Source organism: Plecotus auritus (assembly GCF_963455305.1).
Source record: "Plecotus auritus genome assembly, chromosome: 13".
Classification (NCBI taxonomy): domain Eukaryota; kingdom Metazoa; phylum Chordata; class Mammalia; order Chiroptera; family Vespertilionidae; genus Plecotus; species Plecotus auritus.
Window position 1 is genome coordinate 14,122,497 of NC_137779.1, and position 26,474 is coordinate 14,148,970.

Below are 26,474 nucleotides of genomic sequence, written 5' to 3' on the forward strand. Positions count from 1 at the left end.
GGAGTGTTTCAGCACTATCCCAAGGTGGTCCTTAATATTTAGTAAATTCAACCACAAAGTGGATCTGTCAATTAGCACTGAAAAACAAAGACCATTCCAAAAACCTTAGGATGACACCATTTTGGTTATTAATTAGCTATTTAATGTGAAAGCAATTCCTCCCAGAAATTGTCTTTACTTTAGGCAGACAAAGCATGGGAACCCACAGAGCCTCATGAAAAGTCAGATTACTCGGATCTGAGTGTTCATGTCCTTCACAGGTGGCAGCTCTGAAATCAAAGCTCAATTTAGAGACTAAGAAATGCCAAAATGTAGCTGTAGCTAGTCTTTGAGGTGAATCATTTTAAAAAGCATGTAAAGCTCTGGCTGGGCAGCTCAGTGGGTTAGAGCGTTGACCAGATATGCCACAGTTGTGGGTTCAATCCCCAGTCAGGGCACATACAAGAGCAACCAATGAATGCATAAGTAAGTGGAACAAGTCGTTATTTCTCTCAAATCAGAATTTTTTAAAACTTAAAAAGGATCAAACCTGAAACTTTGGCATTACCAGGGACAATGCACTAACTAACTGAGCTATCCGGCCAGGGCCCATACTACCTATTTTTAATTAGTAATTTCAGCAAAGCCCTTAAAACATGTAAAATTGCCTGACATAGCAGCATTCAATGAATGAATGAACAGCAAGCCACTAAGCCTCCCTTTTTAATGCTTACCCAGCAACTAATGTAAAATTTATTTAAAATTCTGAAGAGAATTATGTGGTATAAAGTTAGATTGGGAGATAAAAATAAGTGGGGTGGGGGGATGTCACTGCTCTGGTAAGGTAAAGCCTCTTTAAACATGAAAATAAAATGTTCCCTTGCTTGCAAAATGAATGTGCCACTCAAGGCACTAGTAGCAAATCCTGCATTTTACCCTAAAAACTCTGGACAAACTATGTTTTGTGCAATAAGGTTGTTCCCCCCCAACCGTCCCCCAGCTTGAAAACCAGTTCTGACTGCCCTAAGCAACTGGGGGAAATGGAATGCGTCAGCGCTGGTAGCTGGTTCGAGTGTGTCTGCAAGTGCGTTCAGTCTGTCAGCGCTGGTACAACCTGGGGCTTTGACAGCGTTTGCGACCCTCCCGGCCGGCCCATGAGAAGCCCCATTCAGTCTCTAATGCTGGTTGTCTAGAGAATATGAAACATTTAACTTAACATAAACAGGCTAATAATCCACTTTCAAAGGTCAAAGGGGACCCAAGTTTTAACCTTCCCTCGTCAACACGTGTTCAGCACAAACTTCCGGGTGGAGTTACAATTGGCTGCGCAATTCAATGGACAAAAAACATAGCTTCATTCGACTCTCGCTTTTCTCGCCCCGTCCTTTTCCCACGTTTCACTACCGACGACTCCCCCCCAAAAAACAAAAGCCTCCCACAGTACACGGAGCACGCCCGGAGGGGAAAAAAGAGCTCCTCTGTGCGAGGATCAAGTTAGTGGTCCGCAAACATTAACCAAACAGAGGCACAAAGCCGGGGTGGAAAGGGGAGGAGCTGGGTGCCTGGGTCAGGAAAGAAACAATCACTAACGCAGGAACATCCCAATCTCCTCGGCGGTTAAACAGACCCCAAACCACTTCTGGGAAACCACCGCGTACACTGGTTTGGGGAACTTTAGGTGCTAGTTACGCCAAACTCTCTCAAAGTATAAGCAAATTCCTCAACTGCCCGTTCCCTCCACAGACAGATGCTCCGGGAGACGGGCGAGATGTCTGGGAGTGAGATTAACCTCCAGACCGGGCGAGGCGTGAAGGTGGTCCCCACGTGTCCCGGACCTTCCCCACCACCCCGACAGCGAGGAAATTAGGCACTGCAAGTGCGGGGTCCGGTTTGGGGGCGACCCAGTAGCCTCCCGCACTCGCCCTATAATACCGGGAGCAACCCTTGGACGGGAGGACTTTTGAAGGATCGCGGAGCTCACTTTCCTACGGGTCCGGGACCTCGCAGCCCCGGTGTACAGCGGGAGCAGCAAGGGAGGCGACCCCAGCGGAGCCAGCGCCGGCGTCCGCACACCCTGCTTCCCCGCCCAAAGGGGTGCCTCTGGCCCGGGACAGCGAGGCCCCCAGGCCCGACAGCCCCACGCGCGGCGACCGCAGGGCCCGGCGCTGACGGGCGGAGGAAGCGAGCGCGGCGGGGCCGCCGCCGGGACCGTGCCCCCGAGGGCCCCGGGGCGAACAGCTCAGGGGGCGGCGAGGGAGGCCCCGAACTGGGGTGAGGTGGCGGCGCCCCCCCCCCGCACAGCCCGGCCCCACACGGCCCCCTGAGGAGGGTGGGAGTGGGAGGCTGTCCGGCAGAGCGAGTGTGGAAGCTGGAGAGGGTTCAGGGGAGGACTTACTTTCCTTGCGGGATGCGACGCCGGTACACCTTCTCCCGGGCGGCGTGAGTTTGGAGAACCACAGGCGACAGGAGCGGAGGCGGCGGTGGCGGCGGCAGCAGCGGCGTCCGGCTCTGCCTACCTCCCCGCCGCCATCTTGACGCCCCTCCCCCTTATCCCCCCGCCCCGCCGGGAGGGGCGGAGGCGGGGCGACGGAGAAGGCGCAGCGCGCGCAGCGCGCCCCACGTGACTTCCTCCCTCCCCCACCGCGCTCCCCGGCGCCCCTCTCCGCCCCGCCTCCCTCCTAGGTGAAGGAAGATGGTCTGCCCCCCCCATCTTGACCGCCCCCTGCCTTCGCCGCCAAGCACGGGCTCCGCCGGCTCCCGCCGACCCGGTACCAGTGGTTGGATCCAAGGGAATTCCGGAACCCAAACGGTCCATTACCGCGGCTCCGGGGTGGGCGAAGGGTGAGGGGGCCGGGTTTCCGAGAAGGGGGAGGGGGAAGCCGAAGGCCGCTTCGGAGAGTCACGTGTCTACTGCTTCCGCCGGCGCTCGAGAGACCTCGCGAGAATTCCGTTTCCCCTCCCTTTCTATCCTGCTGGCTGCCGGGAAGAAGGTCTGAGCTCTGTGTGCCAGGAGCAGGTCAACGGGTGGGCCGGGCGCATGCGTCCCACACCTGCTTTCAAAGTCGGGCTAGGAGGGGCCCGAAGCTGTTTTCAGATCCCTTTTGGTGTGTGGCTTCGGCCCAGGAAGTTACCTTGTGGCTTCTCTGGTACTTTGGAAAGCTCTTCATTACATATTGAATCCTAGAAGAAAATGTTCGCATATATATTGCTCGTTCAAAGCACTTTGTTCAATATGAAACCGCAAATAACTCGGAGCCCTTTGGCAGATCCAATGCTATTATGAGTGTGAGCACCATCAGCCCCACTTTTTTCCGCGTACACACCCAATAACCCGAACAAACTATTGCAGAATAGGTCTGTCGCTACCACCTCTCACTTCCTTATATTAATATTATATGACCTAACACAGAATAAATTAATTTATTGGTAACCCTTTTGTAAAGTCATTCTGAGAATGCTGTTTGAGTCTGTTGCTTAGGTAATAGGCACGCCTGGTTGATTCTTGCCCCCTACTGGCGGCGCATCGCACTTGCCTAGTGCTGAAAGGAAACCTAGGAGTTGAAACGCTTGGAGGTTAAGGTGTGAGCTCAAGAGGAAGTGTAGGTCGGGAAGTAGCCATAGCAAAAATAATTACAAATCTTGCAACATAACATTTTTATACATAAACGTGTATTATATATGTGTGTCCACATAAATAAACATTTTAAATTGCTAACTAATTGCTTTGTTAAAACTTTACTTCCATTGTTTCATTTAATTTAAAAAAACTATAAAGGTAAAAATATAAAAATAGTTCTATCAAGAACAAGGCCTATATCTGTCTTGTTCACTGCTACCCACTAGACTAGTTTATTGCCTAGAAGGTAATAACAAGCAATTACAACTCTGTCACATGAAAGGAGAAAAAAATATGGAAAAATGCAGCAAAGAAATCTAAGAATTGTAGTTAATACATCAGTATCTTTGGAGCTTGGTTGGAACAATTCAAAGTGGCCCCTACACTCTTGCTGTATACAAGGACTAGATGACTACTAGATTCTGAAAACAGGTCTGACCTAGAAACTCACACCCTTTGAGGTATTTTCTGAGCATCCATGCCAGATCCTTGCTGCCATCTCTGCATAAGCTCTTTACCTTGAACCAATATAAAAGATGGTGTTAAAATGGACAGTTATAATATAGCTGCCACACATATGTACACAAATGTTATGCACAAGGTTGTTAGTCTCAGCATTGCTTAATGAAGCAAAAGATGGGAAACAACCTAAATGTCTTTGAAGAAAGGACTTGGTTAACTAAACTATGGGACTTTCAACAGTGAAACAGAATGAAGCACCTCTACCTATGAGAATATATAGGAATGTATTTTATTTGCATGTAAAATACATTCCTATATACAGAGAATCTCAGAATGACAACACTAGAAACAGTTATGTCTTGATGGGAACAGATGCTACTGGAAGCAGGTGATTCAGAAAATCCCTATTCAGGCATGGTATTGACTTCCCCTTGGCCATTTACACATATACTTCTCACTCCATTCAACAAATATTTACTGAGCCCCTACTTTGTGCCAGCTACTATGTTAGAAGTTAGGGATACAAGTTTAAGAAAAACAAATCAAGGGAGGAGCATTGGATGGTCCCTGCCCTTAAGATAAATGCCCTTGAGGCAGCTGATCGATGTTTCTCTCTCATCCATGTTTCTAGCTCTCTATCCCCCTCTCTTCCTCTCTGTAAAATATTAATAAAATATATTTAAAAAAAAAAAAAAAAAGATAAATGCCCTTGCCCTAACCAGTTTGGCTCAGTGGATAGAGCCTCGGCCTGCTGAGTGAAGGGTCCCAGGTTCTATTCTGGTCAAGGGCATGTACCTTGGTTGTGGGCACCAGTAGGGGGTGTGCAGGAGGCAGCTGATCAATGTTTCTCATCGATGTTTCTAACTCTATCCTTCTCCCTTCCTCTCTGTAAAAAAATCAATTAAAAAAAAAAAAAAGATAAAATGCCCTTGCCCAACCAGCCTGGCTCAGTGATTGAGCATTGACCTATGAACCAGGAGGTCACGGTTCAATTCCCGGTCAGGGCACATGCCCAGGTTGCAAACTCGATTCCCAGTGTGGGGCATGGAGGAGGCAGCCGATCAATGATTCTCCTTATTGATGTTTCTATCTCTCTCTCCCCCTCTCCCTTCCTTTCTAAAATCAATAAAAAATATATATTTTAAAAAAGACAAATGCCCTTACAGTCTAGTGGGCACTAATAAAAAAATTCCACAAAGTGTAAACTCGGAAGTGTGCCAATATTACAAAGAAGCCATCAGAGCATGCTATAAAGGCATCTGACCTCATCAGGAAAGTCCAAGAAGGCTTCCTTGAGGCAGTGATAACTGAGCTGAAATTCAGGTGTTATCTAGGCAAAGGGAAGAGGCAACTGCATTTCTGGGAGAGGAAACAGCACTCCCTGAAAGGGGCTGGAGCAAAGTAAGGAGAAGGTACAGTAACAAGGCAAGTGCATCCCTTAGCAAGACAGTGTTTCTCAGCTCCAACCTCAGCTTCCCTCCCTGCTTTGCGATGCACTGCAAAGCTACATTCTGCTCTGCCAGCTGTCTCAGTGGGAACTGCCACAGTGAGTGCTCCAGGGAGACTGCAAGGCCGGAGGAGAAAGTTGCTTGTGAACTTGTGAACGAGGATCAGACCCACAATCTATAGCCAACTGCACCACCTGGCCAGGGCATCACCTATTTTGTTTTTTGTTGTTTTTATAGATTTTTAAAATTGATTTTTAGAGAGAGAAATAGGAACATCGATGAGAGAAAGAGAAACATAGATTGGCCGCCTCCTGCAGGCCTCCTACTGGAGATCGAGCCTGAAACCCAGCATGTGCATCCATATGGCCCCTGATGGGGAAATCAAACCAGCAACCTCTTGGTGCATGGGTCGACACTCAACCACTGAGTCACACCCTCTGGGCTCACCTGTTCCTTTTTTTTTTTTTTAATTAAAAATTTAAAAAGTTTTTATTATGATAAGAACACTTAATATGAGATCTTAATATTTTATGTGTACAAATGTAGTATTGTCATCTATAGGCACAAGCCTTTTACAGTGGAGCTCTGGAATTTATTCATCTTGCATAACTGAAATTTCATACTCATTGGTTAGTGAGTCCCCATTTTTCCTTTTCTCCAGCTCCCGACAATCACCCGTTTCTTAATATGGATTTCCAGAATGTTCTGGCAACTATTCACACAAACTAAGTGTTTGTAGTCATTATATGTTTGGACCATTACACCAACCCTATCTCTACCTTCCCTAAGTTAATGGTAGCATATGCATGGGATAGTTCTGCAGGTGATGGGTTGAATTAAGGAGGTAGAGAGTTTCTGCCTGACATTTTCACCCTGTGTATGTATTCACTTTAAAAATGGTGAGGATTAACAACAACAAAAACACTTTATATTTTTATGGACACCCTGCTACTTATTTTTGTAAACTCTTCCTTGGTAGCATTTAAGATATCTAAAATGTTTGATTGCCTGCCTCCTGCAGGTCCGCTACTGGGGATCGAGCCCGCCATCTGGGCAAGTGCCCTGACTGGAAATTGAATCAGCCACCAATCTTCCGTGCACAGGACAATGCTTAACCAACTGAGCCAGGGCTAGGGTATAACTTAAAGCCACCAAGTCAAAAAGAATTTCTCTCACTTCACCAATCTCTTCCCACATTTTACCCCATTTTCATTGTACTTATAGCATTACTCACTATGTAATATTATCTTCTAAAAAGTGGCCTCTTGTTTGTTTCTTCCCTAAAAAATATGGATGTGTGTTTTATTTGCCACTGCATTATCCTTGAGGGATCAGGCAATGCCAGGTATACAGCTCAAGAAATGTTGAACTTATAAGCTTTAGAGAAAGTAAAAACCTCAGTATATTTGTGTAAGCTGGAAGAAACCTTGGAGATCACTGTGCCCAACTCCAAAATCATTTGACAGCTTCAGGAAATTGAGGGTCAAAGAGCTGAAATGATATGCCAATGCCATACAGCAACTTAGCAACTACTTTTCCGGGTGCTTTCATATACCTCACTTTATTTTGCTTTCCTACTTTCCTGGTGCAGTGATAGACTCCTTGGGCAATGGTGGGGTCTCTAAAATCTTCTTGGGGACCAAAGGGAGAATGGATGAGTGAGTGACTGTATTTGCCTACATCCCCAGGAAAGAGCTGTAACTGGATACCGTCCCTTCTTTCAAAGCAAAGAATACCCAGGACACCCGTGCTTCTCTGGGACCACACCCAGAGTGGCTCCCCTGGGTGGGGAACACTGTAGAGTGTTTCCCTGGGATTAAGGTAATTATCTAGTGTACTGACAGTCCAAAGATTGATCCAGGCCCTGCAATTAAACTGCTGGGTGACCATGGCCAAGTAAGTTACCTGTTCCCTCTGGCCCTCTGTTTCTGTGAAATGGGTGGGTATGGTGGGCTAGGATCTCTGAGGTTCTACGTTTACCTACTGACCCAGTTGGTATGAGCTATGCCAGCGGTTTTCACTACTGGAATGATAAACTATTCCAATAACCCTTTCGAACCTAGGAATGAATGGATTAAACTGCTGAAGGAGGTCATGGTATTGGAGATGCCAAACTGCTGGGAGTTAGGCTTCCCAGGTCATAAGGGGAGGTCGCGGGTCAAAGGTCGGGTTCCAGTCAAGTTGGAGAAAAAATGGACCGCTCTGAGCTGGGTCCTCCAATCACGTGACTAAACCTCCCGAGGCGGAGCTTCAGCGCCGTGAGGGGGCGGAGTTTGGGGCCTCCAACGGGAACGCGGATGTCCTTCCACCGCAGCCAATCAGCGCAGGGAGACGGTACAATTTAAACACCCCCTCTTTCCACCTCCTCCACGGGGACCTGTCCCGCTAGCGTTTGTAGAAAGTGCGGCCGCTCGCCCCGCCCCCAGTCAGGGAGGCGGGGAGAAGGGCGGGCTTTCCCTCCCGCGTTCGCCTATCACGGCGCGCGACCAGGGGAGAGGCGGGCGGCGGCGCCAATCAGGACAGCAGCCGGTGCTCCGTGCAGCAGTTGGCTACAGTTGTTGTAACTTTTTTCGAAAGCTGCGTTTCCCGGGAGATCCCAGGCGGTGACACACCGGGACCATGGGTAGAGGTATGTGCCCAGATGGCCAGAGCCTGGGCGGCTGGGGTGGGAGGTCGCGCTGGAGGAGGGACTGGGTGGCGGGAGCGGCGGTGGGGAGGCACCCTCCTGCGGGCTGCTCCCGCGGGGCGCGGGGACGGGGTGGGGGGGGGGAGTGAGGGACGCTGAGAAACCTTCCATGCCCCGCAACCTACCCCCTCCCGAAGCATCCAGAAGCCCCTCCCGCACCTCTGTTTCCCCTCTCTCTTTAAGTGTTGCCACCTACTAACCTGCCTCTCCAGAGGCAAGGGATCCATATGTCAAAGCTCTTTGGAAATTAAAGCGCAGGTCACCTCCAGGGAATGGTTGTTATTCAATGATAAAGATGGGTGAGGGCGAGGCTTTGCCCATTTCGGGACTCCCTCTCGTTGGAAAGGAGGTGACCCCGAGGCGAGGGCGCGGATCGGTAACCCACATTGTGCAGAGCGCGTCGGAGTGGACCGCACGGCAGGCGCCTTCCTTCCCTCCCCACGCCTTGAGCCAGCTCTGCGCCGCCGGGGCAGAGGGCAGGGACCCGGGCCCGCTGGCCAACTTTGGGGTGAGACGGGTCCCCTGGCACCTTCTGGGGCAGCTCTTCGTCCCACAGCTAATCAGGACCCCTGCCCATCAGAGAGGCCGGGTGGGATAGCACAGCCACGGGAGGCGATGTCCCTGCCCGAAGTCCTTTGCACACTTAGTTCGCTGTCAGGACAGTAAGATCCATGTTATGCGGCAAAGTGAAATGCTGGTCATTTCCAGCTGCTGTGTCTCCTTCATGCAAAAACTTGAGCGTGACATTTGACTAGCATTGTCATTTTTAAAAACTAAGCTGAGGTTTTTTACATTTTTCTCTATATCCCAAGGCACTGCATTTTAGTAGGAATTTGCCTTAATGTCGTATGCTCCCAAAGCAATAATAATGAATAAAATAAGGATTCATTCAGCAAATATTTATTGGGCCCCTTTGTTTCAGTTCCTGCACCCAATTGCATCATTTATTCTCCCAGCATCCCTCTAGGGTCTTTAGGGACAAGACTTACCCAGATTCAGATTTAAAAATGAGGCACAGTGAACTTCAAGTTAAAGAGCTTAATAACTCAATCCACAGAGGCAATTAAGATGAATATTTTTCTTCAGAAAAGTGTTAAACATCTAAAAGTATATTAATAGCATCTGACTAATTTATCTGACAAATCTTAAAGGTATGCTTCCCTGATTCATTTTACCATCACAGCAAAATAATGTAAACTACCTATTTCAACCGTAGTGCATTAAAAAAAAAATAGTTTGCTTTAACTAATCTATTGGGGGGGGGCAAAACTAAGCACTTTGCCACTGAATTACTTAAATACTTAATAATTACCATTAAGGGCCAGGCACTTTGTTATTTCAGTTAATCTTTACAAATTGTTATTTCCATTTTTTAAAAAATATGTTTTTTAATTCATTTCAGAGAGGACTAAATTCATTTCAGGGAGATAGAAACATCAATAATGCCCCTTACTAGGACATGAGCCATAACTAGGAATCTAACCCTGACCTCCTGGTTCATAGGTCGATGCCCAACCACTGAGCCACACCGACTGGGCTGTTTTTTCCATTTTTCAGAGGTGGAATCTGAAGTCCAAAGTCACTGTCTAGAGACTCTGGCCATGCTGTCTTCGCTGGTTCCACTGTACCTCTCCTATCATGGCAGGCTTACACATCACCTTGTAGTTTATTGGTTAGTGATTCTCACTGTCTCACCTGACCCCCACGTTAGTAGTTACTTATTTCTTAGGCTACATTATTCTTGCAGACTATTAAATTGGGCATTTGGTATCGTAAATATTAAGTTATTTACAGCCCTTGAAACGAGGAGTCAGTTTTTTGTTTTGTTTTTCTTCTAGAAAAGTGGTCTTTGTTTCAAACTTGTAGTTCACTTGGTGAGGCTTGCTGGGTCACACGAACCAAAGGTTAGACACCAGGTGACTCCTCCCTGGTTTTGAAGTTTTACAATCACGTGAATAGTTTCAACCTTGAGTATGTGCCTTTGAGGATCAGTCCATTTCTACTGCCACTGTCAGATGGCCTCCTGATTGGTCTCCCTCTTTTCACTTTTGCCATCTCCAATTTATTAGCCCTCAACTGCTAGAATGGTCCCCAAGAACACAGGTTTTTATCATATGACCTTCACTATTCCCCTGCCCCCAACTTCCCCTTTGCTCTTAGGATCAAATCCTCAGTCCTCACCATGGCCTCTAGGGCCTACTAACCCCTGTCCTCACTGTGCTCCATCGGCCTCTGTGTTCACTGTTTTGTCCTTACCACAGGGCCTGACACAAAGTAGGTGTTCAATAAATGTTTGTGGAATGAATGCATTGCTATGTTAGTGTCTGAGTTCCATATATATTCTTCATTGCAAAGTACCCTCATATAGCAGAACTGGGTTCAGAAACCTTAGGCAAGTGAGGGTTCTCTTCCCTGAGCCTCAATTTCTACATCTGTAAAATGGGAATAGTACCTTCTCATAAATGGCTGGGAAGGTTCAATGTAATAATGCCTTATTATAGGGCCCAACTCATAGTAAACAGTCAATAAGGGTTAGCTCTTCGTATCACTGCTGTTGAATACTGTTGCTAGGAGATCTAGGAGTTTCTGCTGATGGGTGTATTTGTTACAAGTATATATGAACACCTTAGGTACAGAGAAATAAAAGACTGTTTTGAAACTTATACTGAATGATTTATGTTACAGTTTCTAGGTACTAGAGCTGCAGAGTTGAGAGGAGCAGGGTGCTCGACTTGTACTTTAATGTATCCCCTGCACTTGCCTAAAATAGAGAACACTGTGGCCATGAGGATGTGTGTAGGGTGGAGGATTAACATGCTATGTGACGTGGATAAGGTGGTCTGAGCAGCTGCTCTCAAACCACGATTCCCGTGAGAGTTTGGCAACTGCAAACCTCTGCCCTGCCGATGTGACGGACACTGTCTTGAATGACTCCTCCACCTGGGTGTCAGAGTGTCTCTTTACAATCCTCTTTCACTCCCCGAATGGCCTCTTGGTGTTCAAGTGGGCAGAGTTAGTGATTGGGAGGGTGGGGCGGGATGGGATGGGGGAGCCCTGAAGGATGCTAAAGCCTGAGCTGGTTTGAGAGGCTTTTCCTGAGCTGGGTCCTGCCATTTAATCCTATTCAGCCTTATTTCTTTTAAGGAAAGGTAGCTACTTAAAGTGACAGTTGGTTGTTGAATCTGTGGATGTTGGAAGGTACCCTGGGTGGGTTATGGAATTCAAGGGTCTTGCTTTTCATCCATGAGGACACTGAGGCCCTAGACTGGGAAAGTGACTTGGCCATGGTCACAAAACTCCCCGGGCCTGATGCCCTGAGAGAAACCTAATCCTTGCTCCCAGGTCATGACCCAAGTAGCGGGAGTGAGTTGCCCCAAGGTGTCTTGTTTACATCTGACTTTGCACAAATACAGAGACTCTTTGGCCTCGTCCTGCCTCGTCCCTCAAACCCTGATGACTACAGTAGAGTGAGACAGGGCACTGAGCTCTGCGGAATAAGACACCACAGTTCCTGGAACTCCTGCCTGGCTAGTACCTTTCCTCATGGGGGTGGGGGTGAGGGTGGGGGTGGGGACAGGAGCCCCGGTGACTTGCTAAAAAACCCCTTCTGCAACGCCATTTGCTCCTCCCAGCTGTAATTTCCTCATCTGTAACCCGGAGGGGTAGTGGCTGGGAGTGTAGACTCTGGGGTCAGCTGCCTGGAAATCCATTTCTAGTTCTGAGAACTTGGGCAACCTCCTCACGTTTCTGGTCCTCAGTTTTCCCATCTGTGAAAAAGAGATAATAATATCTATCTTCCTAGGGTTTGTGAGGTTTGGATGAGATAGTCTATGCAAGAAAAGCACCCAGCAAACTTCCCATTATAACCCTGGCTCTATCTCTCGCCCGGGTTTCCCACTTTCCAGTTCTATGGCCTCGGGTAAGCCCCTCACCTCCCTTGAGCCTCAGTATCCCCATCTTAAACGGGTTTGCCACAGGACCTGCGCCCCATGGGCTTGCGAGAAGGATTAAATGCCCATTAAAACGCTTCGTGAGCCCAGGCTCGGGCACACCGCTGCTGATCGCGCCTGGCACGGACAGGTCTCCCAAAATATCCGTGAGCCAGCGAGAGCGGGAGCCCGGCGGGCGGAGAGCTGGGGCTGTCATTATCATGTTTCCCACCCGGTCCTCCGCAAGTGGCTGAGGACGCGCGCGAGGGGGCGCGCCCGAGTCGGGATTCGTCGCAGCCGCGCGGCCGGCCCTGCCTCCCTCCCTGCGGAGGAGCCTCGCAGCGCCGCCCCTGCCAGCCCCTCCCCGCGCCGGGAGCTGGACGGTGGGCGGCGGCGAGCGGGCGGGCCGCGGAGGAAGCGCCGCCAGCGCCTCCTTCCCTGCGTCCTCGGTCCCGGGCCGAGGGCGCGCGGGTGCCGGGCCCTGCCTCGCAGGCCATGGGGGAAGGGGGCGCCGTGGGGCGCCGCCGGCCCTTCCCCGGGGCGCCGCGGCGGCGCTGGTGGCGGCGGCAGCAGCAGCAGCAGCGGCAGCGGCAGCGGTGGTGGCCGGGCCGCGGCGGCGGCGAGGGCGCGGGGCGCGCCGCCATGGGCCTGGCGGGGCTGCAGGTGGGTGTGTCGGGCCCGGCCGCGCGGGGGGCGGACGGCGCGCGGGGCCCGGCGGGAGGGCGACGAGGGCCCCGGCCAAGCTCGGCCGGCCGGCCCCTGCCTCCCGGCGGTGCGGGCGGCCCATCGCCGCCGGGCCCTCGGAACATGGCTGCGGCGGGAGGCGCCGTCGCGGCGCCCGGCCCGGGCGGCCCCGCTCCCCGCCCCGCCGCGCCCTGAGCGCCCCCTCCCCCGCTTCCCCCGGGTCCCCCTCTCCAGGCAGGAAGATGTCCAAGCCCCGCGCGGTGGAGGCGGCGGCGGCGGCGGCGGCGGTGGCGGTGGCAGCGACGGCCCCGGGCCCGGACATGGTGGAGCGGAGGGGCCCGGGGAGGCCCCGCGCCAACGGGGTAAGCAGGCACCCTCCCCGCACTAACTCAGCGCGCCCCGAGGGCCGGGCGCCCCGCCGGCCCCGCGCCATGAGCACGTGGGCTCGCCCCACGGCCCCCGCCCGCCGCCCTGGGGCAGGGATGCGGGCGGGACGCCCGGCCGGGCAGCTTCCTTTTCTGTTGCCTGCCTGGGAGTGGCGTCCACACCCGCTCCGCCATGACCCTGGCAGTATCTGACCTCGGAAAAGTTTGTGTCTTTATGGCATTTCCACCCGAGACCCAGCTACCCCGGAGGTGGCTGCCTTCCCAGGGGTGCGGGGCCTACCCGGGCCTCGCTGAGTCGGTGTTTGATGGCTCATCGGGCAGAAAGGCTCTAGCAATGTTTCTGGGGAAGCCCTCCTCCTGTCTGCTTACTCACTGGAGAGGCCCCACACCCAGAAACACCAGCAGTGACCTGGGCTACCCTACCAGCCTGCCCATCCTATACCATTTGCAATAGAGGGACTGCCCTAAATCTGCTGGCATTGGGCCCTGCTTTTATTAGCTCTCCACCCCCACCCACCCAGATACCCCCGGGAATCCTCCCACCTGCAGCCAGCCCAAGGTCCTGGGAGGCTGCTGGGCTGCTTTCATTTGAGAGGAGCCAGGCTTGGGCACACACAAGGCTCAGACAGTAGTGACAAGTCCTACCAGCTGACCTTGGGGCCCAGAAGTGGTTAATCAGGTTCCCTGAGGCCTGCAGCTCCTGCCAGAGTTAGCCCCTACCCCCTACCCCAGGCCTTTCAGAGTCCGCATTTGTTTCCTTCGGGCCATTCCCAACCCAACTTCCCTGCTATGGGAGGTGGACTCCTGCTTATGTAGACCTTTGTGTGCAGCTGGTCCTCCGGCTGGCCAGGTGTCCCCTTAGTGACCAGAGCTAGAGACCACTCGTGTTCACGAAACGGCCAACGGGGACCTGGGAGAGCCGCAGCCTTCCACTGCTCTCCTGGGGCTGGCACCCCCGGCAGCCCTCCTGTGGAGAGATGATGATGTTGGGTTCTTTGTCTTTTGCAGTCTGCTCGTTCCTTCTCCGCTAAATGCTGTGGGGTCTTCTTCCAGCCTCTCAGAATATGCATTTGTCGTTCTAGGAGAATGTGTTTACCGGGCAGTCCAAGATCTACACCTACATGAGCCCGAACAAATGCTCTGGAATGCGTTCCCCCCTTCAGGAAGAGAACTCAGTTGCACATCACGAAGTCAAATGCCAGGGGAAGCCATTAGCCGGAATCTACAGGAAACGGGAAGGTAAGCCTCGGAAACAGCCCTGCGCTGACCACAGCGGCTTGGGCCACAGAAGCCTCTCTCCTCCATAATTATGCATCTCTGCTAGGTTTTTATCCAGCCTTCTCATACCCAAGTGCAAAAGGAGCCACATTCTGTCTTGCTGCTAAGAAACACAGACACAGGGGAACCGGCGGCCTATCCCAGGGCGTGTGCCCTGCCGGCCTAACAGGTTCTGCTGCTTTCACAAGAGTTGGCGTGTCCTTCGGGCTTGATTATCTTGCTGGATTGCAAAAATAATGCCCTGATTTGCAAGGAAAGAGGCTCACAGGTGCCAAATGTGCAGAAATTATGAGTCTGGCTTGTTCAGAGCAGCTGCTTGCAGGCTTGACTGTTGTGTGAGCACCAGGCCCTGACTTCCTTCCCTTTCATGAGCTGGCCTTGACCTCATTTCTAAAGTTTCTTTCCACTCAAGTGTTCAGAGCTCCTCTCTCACGCAGCATAATCTGCAGTGAGTTTAAATATTGAACAAGAAAAGTATGCGGTTAGTGAAAATTCTGTCTGGACCCGCAGAACAAGCCGAAATCCTGCTCTAATCCAAACATCCGCTTTCCACGTGGCATTGGGGAGTGTGAGCATGTCCCAGTTCACCATGCTCCCTTCTAGTAACAGTTGCCTTAAAACAGCAGAACTCTGACCACCAGCAGCTCCATGTTAACAGAAAGTACCGCAAATGGTGGGTTAGCCCAGCCTCTGGTGCCAGAGCTGAGAACCAGGGGCAGGAGCCAGCCCAGTCTTTATTTTATTTTATTTTTTAATATGCTTTTATTGATTTCAGAGAAGAAGGGAGAGGGAAAGAGAGAGAAACATCAATGATGAGAAAGAACCATTGATCGGCTGCCTTCTGCACGCTCCCCCACTGGTGGCTGGGCCCACAACCCGGGCATGTGCCCTTGACTGGAATCGAACCTGGGACCTTTCAGTCCACAGGTTGACGCTCTATCTACTGAGCCAAGACAGCTAGGGCGCCAGCCCAGTCTGGATCCATCCCAGTGCACAGGGCCATGCTATTTCGTTGCTCTTCAAATGACCTGGGTTCTAACCATCTGTCAGTTACGTGGAGGAGGCTTGGGCAGATTGCTCCTCTTTTCTGAGCCTCGGTTCTCCCATCTGTAAAGTGGGAGAATGTGGCTACTCTGAAGATCAGTTAAAGCATGGATGCCAAAGGGCCTTGTGAAGTGCTCCCTCCGACATTCCTTCCTCTGCTGGACCTCCAGTGTCCCAGCCTGCTCCTCCCTGTATAGCCAGCACTTAGGGTAGCAGCGGCCACGTAGGGATGGGCAGAGGGGTTCTCTCTACGTGTGGTCAGCCTGTCTCATGTCCCTTCTAGAATGGGGCAAGAGTAAAAGGTTCTCAATGGTGACATGGCACCTAAGCAAGCGTGTTTGGCTCATAGTATCACTAAATGGCAACGAACAGAATTTGGGGCCAGATATTCTTAGGAGGAGACCCCACAGGCCAGGCTCTTATTCTTGATTTTCAGCCTTGATGCGATAGCTGGTGTTCATGGGCTCCCTGCGCTCCTGGCCTTACCTCCCGCTGGTTCCACTCAAAAAGGCCTGTAAGGGAGCGAGAGCGGCCTGGAGGGGTTTCGATGTGTATGTTTTTTCATCACCCCCCAAAGAAACCCAGTATTAGTAGTCATACCCCATTCCTCCCTCCTCTAGCCCCAGGCAACTGCCAGTCTACTTCCTGTCTCTATGGATTTGCTTGTTCTGGACATTGCCTGTAAATGGAATCATATAATACGCAGCCTTTTGTGCCTGGCCTCTTTCCCTCAGCATTTTTAAGATTCATCCACGTTGTTGAGTGGATCAGTACTTTATTCTTTTATGTGACTAAATAATATTCCCTCGTGTGGCTAGACCACGTTTTATTTACCATCCATCAGTTGATGGACGTGTGGGTTGTTTCCACTTGTTGGCTATTATGAATGAGCTGCTATAAACATTCATATACAGGTTTTTATGTAGACACATGTTTTTAATTCTTTTCATAGATGCCTAGGAGTGGAATTGCTGGGTCAGATGGTAACGCAATGTTTAACTTTTTAAAGAACTGCCGGCCTCATGCACCATTTTACATTCCTACCACCCATGTATTATTTACTTTAAAAAAGTTAATTATTTTATTGTTGAGAGTATTATAGATGTCCTCCTTTATTCTAAAAATGTTTTAACTTACTTATTTACTTTTATATATCTTTATTGATTTCGGAGAGGAAGGGAGAGAGAGATGGAAACATCAATGATGAGAGAGAATCTCATTGATCGGCTGCCTCCTGCACGTCCCACACTGGGGATCAAGCCCACAACCCGGGCATGTGCCCTACCAGAATCGAACTGTGACTTCCTGGTTCATAGGTCGACGCTCAGCCACTGAGTCATGCTGGCCGGTATAATTTATTGATTTTAGAGAGAGAGGAGGGGGGAGAGAGAAACATCTATTTGTTCTTCCACTTATTTATTTATTCGTTGATTGATTCTTGTGTGTGTTCTGATTGGCGATCAAACCTGCACCCTTTACACATCAGGATGACGCTCTAACCAACAGAGCTACCCAGCCAGGGCAGTCAGTTACAGCTCAATAAAGCTGAGAAAAGTGCAGAAGACCAAAAGCTCTGCCCAGTGTCTCTGTCAAACAGTAAAGCCAGGTGACTCACCTCGTAGCCATTCATGGACATGGGGCTTAACAGGCAAGGGCACACACCCATTCCCCCCTCTTTCTCAAAGCCTGTCTTCGAATGCAGCAGAGGTCTAATGGGGCGTCTGGAATAAACCTCTCTCTCTCGCCTCTGCCTGCAGAGAAAAGAAACACTGGGAACGCAATACGAAGCACCATGAAGTCCGAGGAACTAAAGATCAAAGACGCCAGGAGAGGTCCCCTGGCACCTTTTCCAAACCAAAAATCCGAAGTAGCAGAACCTCCAAAAACTCCGACCTCGTCTTGTGATTCCTCCGGTGCAGCCATCGCCAAGCAAGCCCTGAAGAAGCCCGTCAAGGGCAAGCAGGCGCCTAGGAAAAAGTAAGCACCTCCCAGACCCCGCCCCCACCCACCCCTCAGGCACTGCAGTTTGGTTTCTCTGGCCTCAGGGAGCTGGTTAGGGTTAAGCAGGCCACCCCCTCCCAGCTTTACTCATCCTGAGGCTCACATCAGCCTCTCTCACACTGAGGCCACACCCCTTGAGTCACCCCCCAGGGACCCCATCGTTGGCCAGCATCTAGGTCTGCCGGGTGTGCAGAGCTCAGGAGCCCTCCCCTCCCCCACATGGCGCCCCCCACCCCCCACAGAGAACAGCCTGCTTCTGATACTCTCTCTGAGGCCCCCACGGGCAGGTGAGCCTATGACCACAGGCTGCGGTGCACGCAGGTGTTTAAGCAACCTGGTTTCCAGGGAGCTGCCCCTCAGGAGTTGTGTGCCCCCCTGGGTGCCAATGTGGTTTTCTCTTCTTCCCCCTCCCCCCAGAGCTCAAGGAAAAACGCAACAGAATCGCAAACTCACCGATTTCTACCCTGTGCGAAGGAGCTCCAGGAAGAGCAAGGCCGAGCTGCAGGTAGAGTCCTGTGGTTTTAATTCCAGCTCCTGGGGGGCACGGCTGCCCAGTGGGCAGCGCTCAGCATGTGGACCCAAGCTTTCTGTGTCGCCTGGGGCAAGTCTCGGCCTCTGTGGCCTTGGTATCCTCCAGTATTCTCTTTGGCCTCGTGGGGATCCTCATAATTCTCGGTCACCTTAGGGCTTGGTTAAGATGCCTCTGGGAAGGGGCCTCGGAGCCTGTGGCACGGGGGCAGGGAAAGTCAGGCGTGACCCTGAAGGCGGCTTTTCCAGGGCTTGCTGGCAGGGCCATTGGAGCCTGGCACCCTGGGGAAGGCCATGGACGCATTCAGAGGCTGGTCTGTCTGCTGCCCAGAAGGTCCCATGTCGTGTCTCGAGGTGGTCAGCAGCAGTGGCTTGGGAGCCACTTACTGGGTGTATCTCCTCCGGCCAGGAACTTAACCACTCTGTGCCTCGGCTGCCCTATCTGTAAAATGGGGTAATGGAGCATCTTTTGGGATAGCTGGGAGGATTAATCACCTTAACACACATAGAACAATTAGAACCAGGCCTGGCACACAGTAGGTGCTGTGTTTCCCCGGCCTTATCCCTTCCCAAGGCTCCTCTCTGCTCTCTGCCACCCAGCCATGGTCCCTAAGCCCCTGTGAAAACCGGCAGGCTGGCCAGCTGGACGGGCCTCCACCCGCTGAGTTGGCAGATGCTGAGCTGTGCGCTGTCTAGTGGGTCAATATTTGATGCAGTGGGTGTGGTTACTGCCTTTCTGAGAAGGAAAGCCGGGCGTGCTCTGGCCCTGCAGCCCACTGGCTGCTTCTCTCACCCTCCACTCAGGGGCCCCTGAGCTGAGGAAAACTGGGACCTGGCAGCCCCCCCTGCTCTTTCACACCCCAAAGCAGCCTGAGGGAAGAGGGCCTGTGCTAAGGATCGCCGCCCCACTGAGAGGTGCGGGACCCCTGCTGCAATAGTCCCTTCCGGCATTTTTTGTGTGAAATCTCTAGGTACAGAGAAGGTAATTAGTATTTTTGCTGAATTGATGAGGCTTCTTTAAAAGAAAAACAAAATAAGGGGTCCACTTTCCCCTCCGGAGAGAAGCTTTGGCTTGATTTCCTGAGAAAGGCAGTGTCTTTCGGCCAAGAAGGAGCTGTTGTAAGATGTTTGCCTGCAGTGAGAGGCCGTGCTGGGTCACTGTGAAAGACAGCATTGCAGAGGGCAAGGCGGTGCCAGCCCAGCACGCAGACACCTCCCCGCCTCCCCATGCGGTCGGAGCTGCAGTGTGCCCACACAGGGAGGCCGTGGGCTGCAGGGTGGGGCAGCCGAGTTGGCCTTAATAAAAAACGGGCTTGTCTATCTGGGGGAGTGAAGGCTGCAACGGGCCGGGCTGTGGTGCTTGTCTGCTGAGCCTGGCACCAGGCGTGGGGAGGGGAATGGACGCTTGCTTCCCCAAAGCTTGGCCCGCAGCAGGTGGATCCGCTCAGTCACTGGACCGAGAGCCACGCTGTGTCCCTCATGTTTGCATTGGCGCTGCTGAGTGAACACCATGGCCAAGTGGTGGCTAGCCGGGCGGTGGGCCAGGGTGGTGTCTTGCCCTGCCTGCCCTTCTGGGCAGCAGAACCCGGGGCCTAGGTGGGTGAGCCATAAGGGAGGGGTGTGGGGAGCCAGGAGTGAAACAAATTAAAAGCCTGGCAGCCACGTCATTGAGTCTGAAGATAGCGTGGGCAGGGCCGGTCCAGGGTCCAGGCAGGAGGGTGGGAACTGGGCCTTTGAGACATGCCCCAAACCGCTCATTGCTTCCCTGTGGCTGGTTGGCCTGGTTGTGGGTGGGGTGACGGCCAGCACTGGGGCAGGGACTATGCTAGTTGGCAATGCCCTGGCTTCATGCCCAGCCCAGCCCTGGGCCTGCTATGCACACACAGCTTGCTGATTCCAGTTCAGGGATGTCTCCTCCTGTTCAGTCTGCCTATGGGACCCCTGTGGGCCCAGGAAGCCTCGAGCTGGTTGTTTGTGAGCCCCAAACCATGCAGCCTTCAGAATGAAACTCAATCTCTTTGGCTCTGCATTCGAGGCATTGAGCTGGTCCTAGTTTTCCTCAGCTCCTCTCCTCGGTGCCATGTTCCCCACCGCAGGAAAATCCCGTCCCCTGCCCGTTTTCCTGCGAATATTCCCGGTGACTCAGCCCACTGTGCCTCTCCTCCCTGGGCTGCATGCTTATTAGCTAATGATTCCGCGTGGTGGTTGTGTGTGTGTGTGTGTGTATGTGTGTGTGTATGTGCGCGCGCGCGCGTATGTGTGTGTGTGTATATGTGTGCGCATGTGTGTGATTTGTGTGTTGTTGCTTTGAGGGCTTACTAATGTGCCAAGCACTGTTCTGGGCCGGGAGATTCCACAGTAAACCAGCCCAGCACTCATGGAGCTTATGAACACATAACCAAAAAACAAGATGACTTTGGCCAGCGCTTTTACGTGAATGAACAGAGTAGTCTGATAGTGCAGCCAGGCCAAGGCTCCATTGGCCATAGTAGTCAGGGAGATTTCTCCGCGGAGGTGCCTTGAGGGTTTTGGGGCTCTTGGGCATCCCTGGGGACTGATGTCATGGAGGCTGACTGTGGGTGACCTTGCGGCGTGGTCCAGAGTGGCCTGGGAGGAAGGCTGATGCACCCTATGTTTTCTTCCCAGTTTGAAGAAAGGAGAAGAATAGACGAATTGATCGAAAGTGGAAAGGAAGAAGGCATGAAGGTAAGGTGGCGGGCTATGGGCTAAGGTCAGAGTGACACCTCATTGCTTCAGTCCTTTCATGGTTACTGACTAGTGCAGCCGTGGGCAAACTACGGCCCGCGGGCCAGATCCGGCTGTTCTATCTGGTTCTCTTGCTCTCCCCTCCGCTCCTTTACTTTGAATTTATATTAGTTCACACAAACACTCCATCCATGCTTTTGTTCCGGCCCTCCGGTCCAGTTTAAGAACCCATTGTGGCCCTCGAGTCAAAAAGTTTGCCCACCCCTGGACTAGTGGCACTGTTAGTTGGTTGAGGGGCCAAATGCCAAAACCATTGTCAAGGGTGAGACTCATGTGGAAACATAGTGGACTCTGTGTGAAATGTTAGCCCAAGGAAACGCTTTTAAAATTATGGTGAGCCCCAGCTGGTTTGGCTCAGTGGATAGAGCGTCAGCCTGTGGACAGAAGGGTCCCGGGTTCGATTCCAGTCAAGGGCACATGCCCAGGTTGCGGGCTCGATCCCTAGTAGGGGGTGTGCAGGAGGCAGCCGATCAATGATTCTCTCATCATTGATGTTTCTAACACTCTCTCTCCCTCTCCCTTCCTCTCTGAAATCAATAAAAATATATTAAAAAAATTTTTTTAAAAAATAAAATTTATGGTGAAATACGTATAACATAAAGTTTAGGATTTTAGACATTTCAAAGTGCACCATTAAGTGGCATTGAGTGCACTCACAGTGTTATGCACTGATCACCCCTGTCCATTTCCGAACCTTTTTATCTTCCCAAATGGAACTAGAAACCCCGTCCCCATTAGCAGGCGTGCCCCAGCCCCTGGCTCCCATCAGTCAGCTTTCTGTCTCTCTGGACCTGCCTGTGCCGGACAGTCCTACAGACGGGATTGTAGAATAGGGAGCTGCTGTGTCTGGCTTCCTCCATTTAGCACCATGTCTAGGGAAACTTTTAAAAGGAGAAACAAATACATTTTTCCTAAACTCTGTTTTGGCCCTAGCCGGTTTGGCTCAGTGGGTAGAGCATTGGCCTGCGGACTGAAGGGTCCCAAGTTTGATTCCAGTTGAGGGCACATGCCAGGGTTTCGGGCTTGATCCCCAGTAGGGGGCGTGCAGGAGGCAGCCAATCAATGATTCTCTTTCATCATTGATGTTCCTCTCTTCTTCTCCCTTCCTCTCTGAAATCAATAAAAATATGATAAAAAAAACATTTAAACTCTGTTTTCCTGGGAAGTGGCAATGCCCAAGAAACTTGCTTTTCTCCTGGTATTTTTCAAACACATTTGGGTGGATGAGAGGAGAGGTGGCCAGACGGTCTGGGCTGGGATTCAGGGGCAGAAAGCTGTAGTCTCCACCCACCATCTAGGGAGATCTGGACTTAAGTCTGGGCCCCTGAAGGAGAGACTCAGAACGCTGGGTCCTCCTGCTCTCCTGAAGAGGCTAGCTGCGTGGATTGAGTCCATGCTACACCACTTCCTAGTCACATGGCCTTGGACGTGGGTCTGCCCCTCTGAGCCTCCGTTTTCTCACCCGCAAAATGGGGCAACACCCACCTAGCAGATTTCTCAGGAGACATGGGACACTGCTCTGCAAATGGGCACAAGGGGACCTTCTGAGGTGATGGATCGTGGCGATAGTTGCACCCCTGTGTACATTTTAATATACTTTGAACTGAACTCTGCAGCATACCTCAAGAAAGCTGTTCAAACGAAGGTAATCCCCAGGCCTCCTGAGCCGGCCTCGCACCGTGGCATCTCTGGCTATTACGAACTAACCCTCTCTTTCATCATCTCTCAACAGATTGACCTCATCGATGGCAAAGGCAGGGGCGTGATCGCCACCAAGCAGTTCTCCCGGGGCGATTTTGTGGTGGAATACCACGGGGACCTCATCGAGATCACGGACGCCAAGAAGCGGGAGGCTCTGTATGCGCAAGACCCCTCCACCGGCTGCTACATGTACTATTTCCAGTATTTGAGCAAAACCTACTGGTAAGTCCACGGGTGCTGCGCATGGCGGAGAGGACGGGCCACACGGCCAAGGCCAGGAACACCTGATTCTGTGGCTCTGGCTTCCTGTGTAGTTCTTGCTGCCTTTTCTCAAAGCTGTGAAGCCGCTCTCCCCCACCCCCTTCTCATTTTCCAACTTTGGATGCAGACGTGGACTGGTCACGTGAACCCTGCTCCGAGGCTCACCTGCCTCCTCCTCTCAGGGCATTTGGCCAGGGCAGCTCTGGAAATGGCTGGCTGCTCCGTTCTCCAGGTGGCCCGTGTAGTGGATTGCTTTTTGTTGTGTGTTGTTTTTTAATAGACTATTTTTTAGAGCAGGTTTAGGTACCAGCAAAACCTAGTGGAAGGTACAGAGAGTTCCCATACTCCCTGCCCCCGCACCCCCACACGGCCTCCCTCATTCCCAGCACGGTTGACTTGTATTCATTTCTTGATTGTGCCAAACTCTTACAGTTGCTTCCCGAGGCTCCACAAAGAGCCCTTTGCATTCCTGTCTCCTCCCACCCCCTGCCTGAGACACCCCACCCGGTGCCTCTCTAGGCTCTTAAGATTTTTTTTTTTAGTTGAATTGTTTTCCCAAAAGGCGTGGCCATAAATTGATATCCTACCAGAGTTGAGAGCATGTGGGACTCTGGCTGGGTTCAAAAGCCACTTTATCAACCTAATAATCCTCTGTTGCCCTCCCTCCCCGCCAGCGTGGATGCAACTAGAGAGACAAATCGCCTGGGAAGACTGATCAATCACAGTAAATGTGGGAACTGCCAAACCAAACTGCACGACATCGACGGCGTGCCTCACCTCATCCTCATCGCCTCCCGCGACATCGAGGCGGGGGAGGAGCTCCTGTATGACTATGGGGACCGCAGCAGGGCCTCCATCGAGGCCTACCCCTGGCTGAAGCATTAACTACCCGCCTCCCCACTTCAGTGGACAAAGTGCCCTCAAAGGGAATTGATTTTTTTTTTTTACACACACTTAATATTAGCAGATTACTTCAGATGTTTTTAAAAAGTATATTAAGATGCCTTTTCACTGTAGTATTTAAATATCTGTTACAGGTTTCCACAGTGGACTTGAACAGATGGCCTTATATTACCAAAACTTTTATATTCTAGTTGTTTTTGTACCTTTTTTGCATACAAGCCGAACGTTTGTGCTTCCCGCGCTCGCGTGCATGCAGTCAGGCTCGGCACAGGTTTCAGAGGAGAGAGTCTTCAAACATGAACCAAGGAAGTGGGGGGCTGCGGAGCCAGGACTCTTCCCTGCACCCCGACGTGCACCCAGATGTCGAGCAGCACGGGGCGGCCAAGAAGACGCCTGCCACCTCCCGACGGCCCCCACGGGATGTTCCCAAGCTCTTGTTTTCCTGCCGTCTGGACAGGCGCACACGGAAGTGTATGAATATTTTTTAAAAGGGTTTCGCAGTAAGTTCGTCTTCCCCTCTGCTTTCTTGAAAGCTTGCTGACCCGGTGGCCCGTGGGCACGGGCCAGGCCTAGGTTTACTCTTCCACGGGCTGCCGCATTTCTGGGCACCTCGAAGCATCAGGGAGGGTAATGAGTAGATGTGGGCAGGGAGAAGCATTGCTTAGCCAGCCCCACTAGGGCAGCGCTTCCCGAAACTGGGGTAATTCTTTATAGAAATGTGAACACTGAATTTATTTTAAAAAATAATAATAAAAATCAAAAAACACAAAAGGCAAAAAAAAAAAGAGAAAACCACAGAAAACAACTTACATGTACATAGGTCATAAAGTGAGTGGAGTGGCTGCGTTTTTTTCCTTTTTTTTTTTTTCCTTTTACTTTGGGTTTGGTTTTTTTGTTTGTTTTTTTTATAGAAGAGATTTGAGATGGTACTCTATTCTAATAAAAAATAAAGTTTTGTAGTGGGACCAGAAATTACTTATCCAATCCTCCCCCCGAAATAGCCACCCTCACCCCCACCCTGACCCAATTCTGCTGGGTTGAAAGGTCCAGACCTGCTGTCGTGCTGTTTGTCAGACCACCTGATGTTCTTCCTGCGACACGCAGACTGCGCAGCCACGAACCAAGGGTGAGCCCACGAGCCCTGGAGTGTAGGCCCCACCCCAAGGGGAGAGGGCAGGTGCAGCACCCAGGGATCAAGGCTAAGGGTAAAGTTTTCACCTCGACTGTGATGACTGTGACAGCAGGAGGCGTAGGTAGCTGCCCCCTCCCTCCTGAAGGGGGACCGATTCTCACTCTCTCCACCTGCGGTCCAGGGGGCCTGGGCTCTGGAACCACCACCTGGGGTCTCCTGACCCCCTGGTCCCAGGTAAATGTGAATGGAGACAGGTGTGAGAGCCTGTCCTCAACCTTGGTGCCCCCCAGCCCCCACCCCACGCACCCCAGCCTCATGACGGTGCTACCTAGGAAAGTCTTCCCCCCGCCCCACACTTGCCTGGTCAGTGGTCAGCCAATTGGAGGAGGATCCGACGGAGCGTGTCAATGTGAAGTAAAATGTCTCGGTTGTACCTGTTTGTGGTTTAGCTTTGTATTTAAAAAACAAAAGGAAATAAACTTGAAAATTATTTGTCATCATAAAAATGAAACAAATTAAAATATTTATTGCCAGGCGAGGCCACCTGTGTGTCTGTTTCTTACGAGGCGGAGGTAGGAGCAGCGGTGTGGGTTTTCGGGGTTTTACAGAAGGGTCACCCCCCTCAGTCGTCGGTTTCAGTGCATGTCTCCCTGCAGGACAGTTGCTTCATTTGTAGAAGGGGTCACGGGAGCCTAAAGATAAGTTTGTGCATGTTGGGCCCTTACAGCGACAGTGCCTGGCACGCAGTGAGCACAAACTTGAGCCTGTGATTGTCTCTCTGAGGTCCTGGGTTTGATGTCGGACCAGCCTCGCCTGCCTCGTGCTGGAAGTCCCTCCTGCCGCCCCGGATGGGGTGCTGGTTCGCGTAGCGGAGTGGGACCGTGGCTAGTGTCCTTGGTTTACAAGCAGAACACTGCTTCCAGCACCGTCTGGGAGAGGTTGTCAGCCGGTCCCCTTGGACAGACCCTCTCTGAAGCTTGTCTGATGGGAACCACCTCTGCCTGCCTGTTCCTGGGGGTCCACTCCATGGACTGTTACAGCTTTGGCTTGGAGGTCAGCGGTGCAGTCGGGGCTCGGGGATGTCAGGCTGATGCCGCCCGTGGAGGATGGATCTGCCCATGGAGGACGGATCTCGGTTGGACTCCACACTCAGTCCCAAGAGCCGCTCCTCCCCCCTCTCCTCTGCTCTCGCTGTCCCTTGGTCTGGCCCAGGTGGTTCTGAAGTCAGGACTCAGATTTGTTTCCCAAGTTGGCCCTCACCCCCAAGGTGCAGGAATCCACCCCATCACTAAGAGGGGAGCACCCAGTCAGGGGGGCGGTGTCATACGGAGTTCAGAGTTGGGGCCCTGACCTAAGACTGCTGAGATGGCATTCTCGACCAGACTCTTAAAGGTTGCTGACTTTTCTCAGGAAGCCAAGGGGTTGCGGCCTGGGCTGGGAAGTCTGCACCTGGGCTTGAGCCCCTTTTCCACCTCTTTCAAGCTGGGATCTTGGACAAATCCCTCAGCCCCACAGTGCTGGGACCTAGGAGTACCATGGGAATAACTACCCAGCCCGCAGGGGTACTCAAACGGCGCAGGCGAGACCTGCCACGAATTGCGTTTGTGATTGATGTTAGTGATTTTTGGAGAACTGGGCTTGCACAGCTCCACGGATAAGAACCAGGCCTT

The 26,474-nt window shown here is 51.8% G+C and overlaps 2 protein-coding genes across 8 annotated transcripts in view; one reads left to right on the forward strand and one right to left on the reverse strand.

The window, feature by feature from the left end:
- Window positions 1-2,917, reverse strand: part of SBNO1 (strawberry notch homolog 1) — a 58,368-nt gene extending 55,451 nt beyond the window's left edge. For 2 of the 6 annotated variants that reach the window (XM_080649616.1, XM_080649615.1), the window contains exon 1: window positions 2,375-2,900. The gene's annotated coding sequence lies outside the window, so the exon portion shown is untranslated. Of the gene's footprint in view, window positions 1-2,374 lie in introns of all 6 variants that reach the window. The other 4 variants (XM_080649619.1, XM_080649617.1, XM_080649618.1 and 1 more) reach the window with 4 other exon arrangements.
- Window positions 2,918-12,502: 9,585 nt separating this feature from the next.
- KMT5A (lysine methyltransferase 5A) lies at window positions 12,503-25,340 on the forward strand. 2 transcript variants are annotated; one of them, XM_080650511.1, is made up of 8 exons: window positions 12,503-12,783; window positions 13,039-13,166; window positions 14,273-14,429; window positions 17,270-17,489; window positions 17,931-18,018; window positions 20,688-20,747; window positions 22,540-22,730; window positions 23,444-25,340. In XM_080650511.1, the coding sequence occupies exons 2-8, from the start codon at window positions 13,047-13,049 to the stop codon at window positions 23,652-23,654; spliced, it is 1,047 nt and encodes a 348-aa protein (XP_080506637.1). In that variant the 5' UTR covers window positions 12,503-12,783; window positions 13,039-13,046; the 3' UTR covers window positions 23,655-25,340. The 2 variants fall into 2 exon arrangements, with proteins under 2 accessions (XP_080506637.1, XP_080506636.1); XM_080650510.1 differs by lacking the exon at window positions 13,039-13,166.
- The last annotated feature ends 1,134 nt before the right edge of the window (window positions 25,341-26,474 follow it).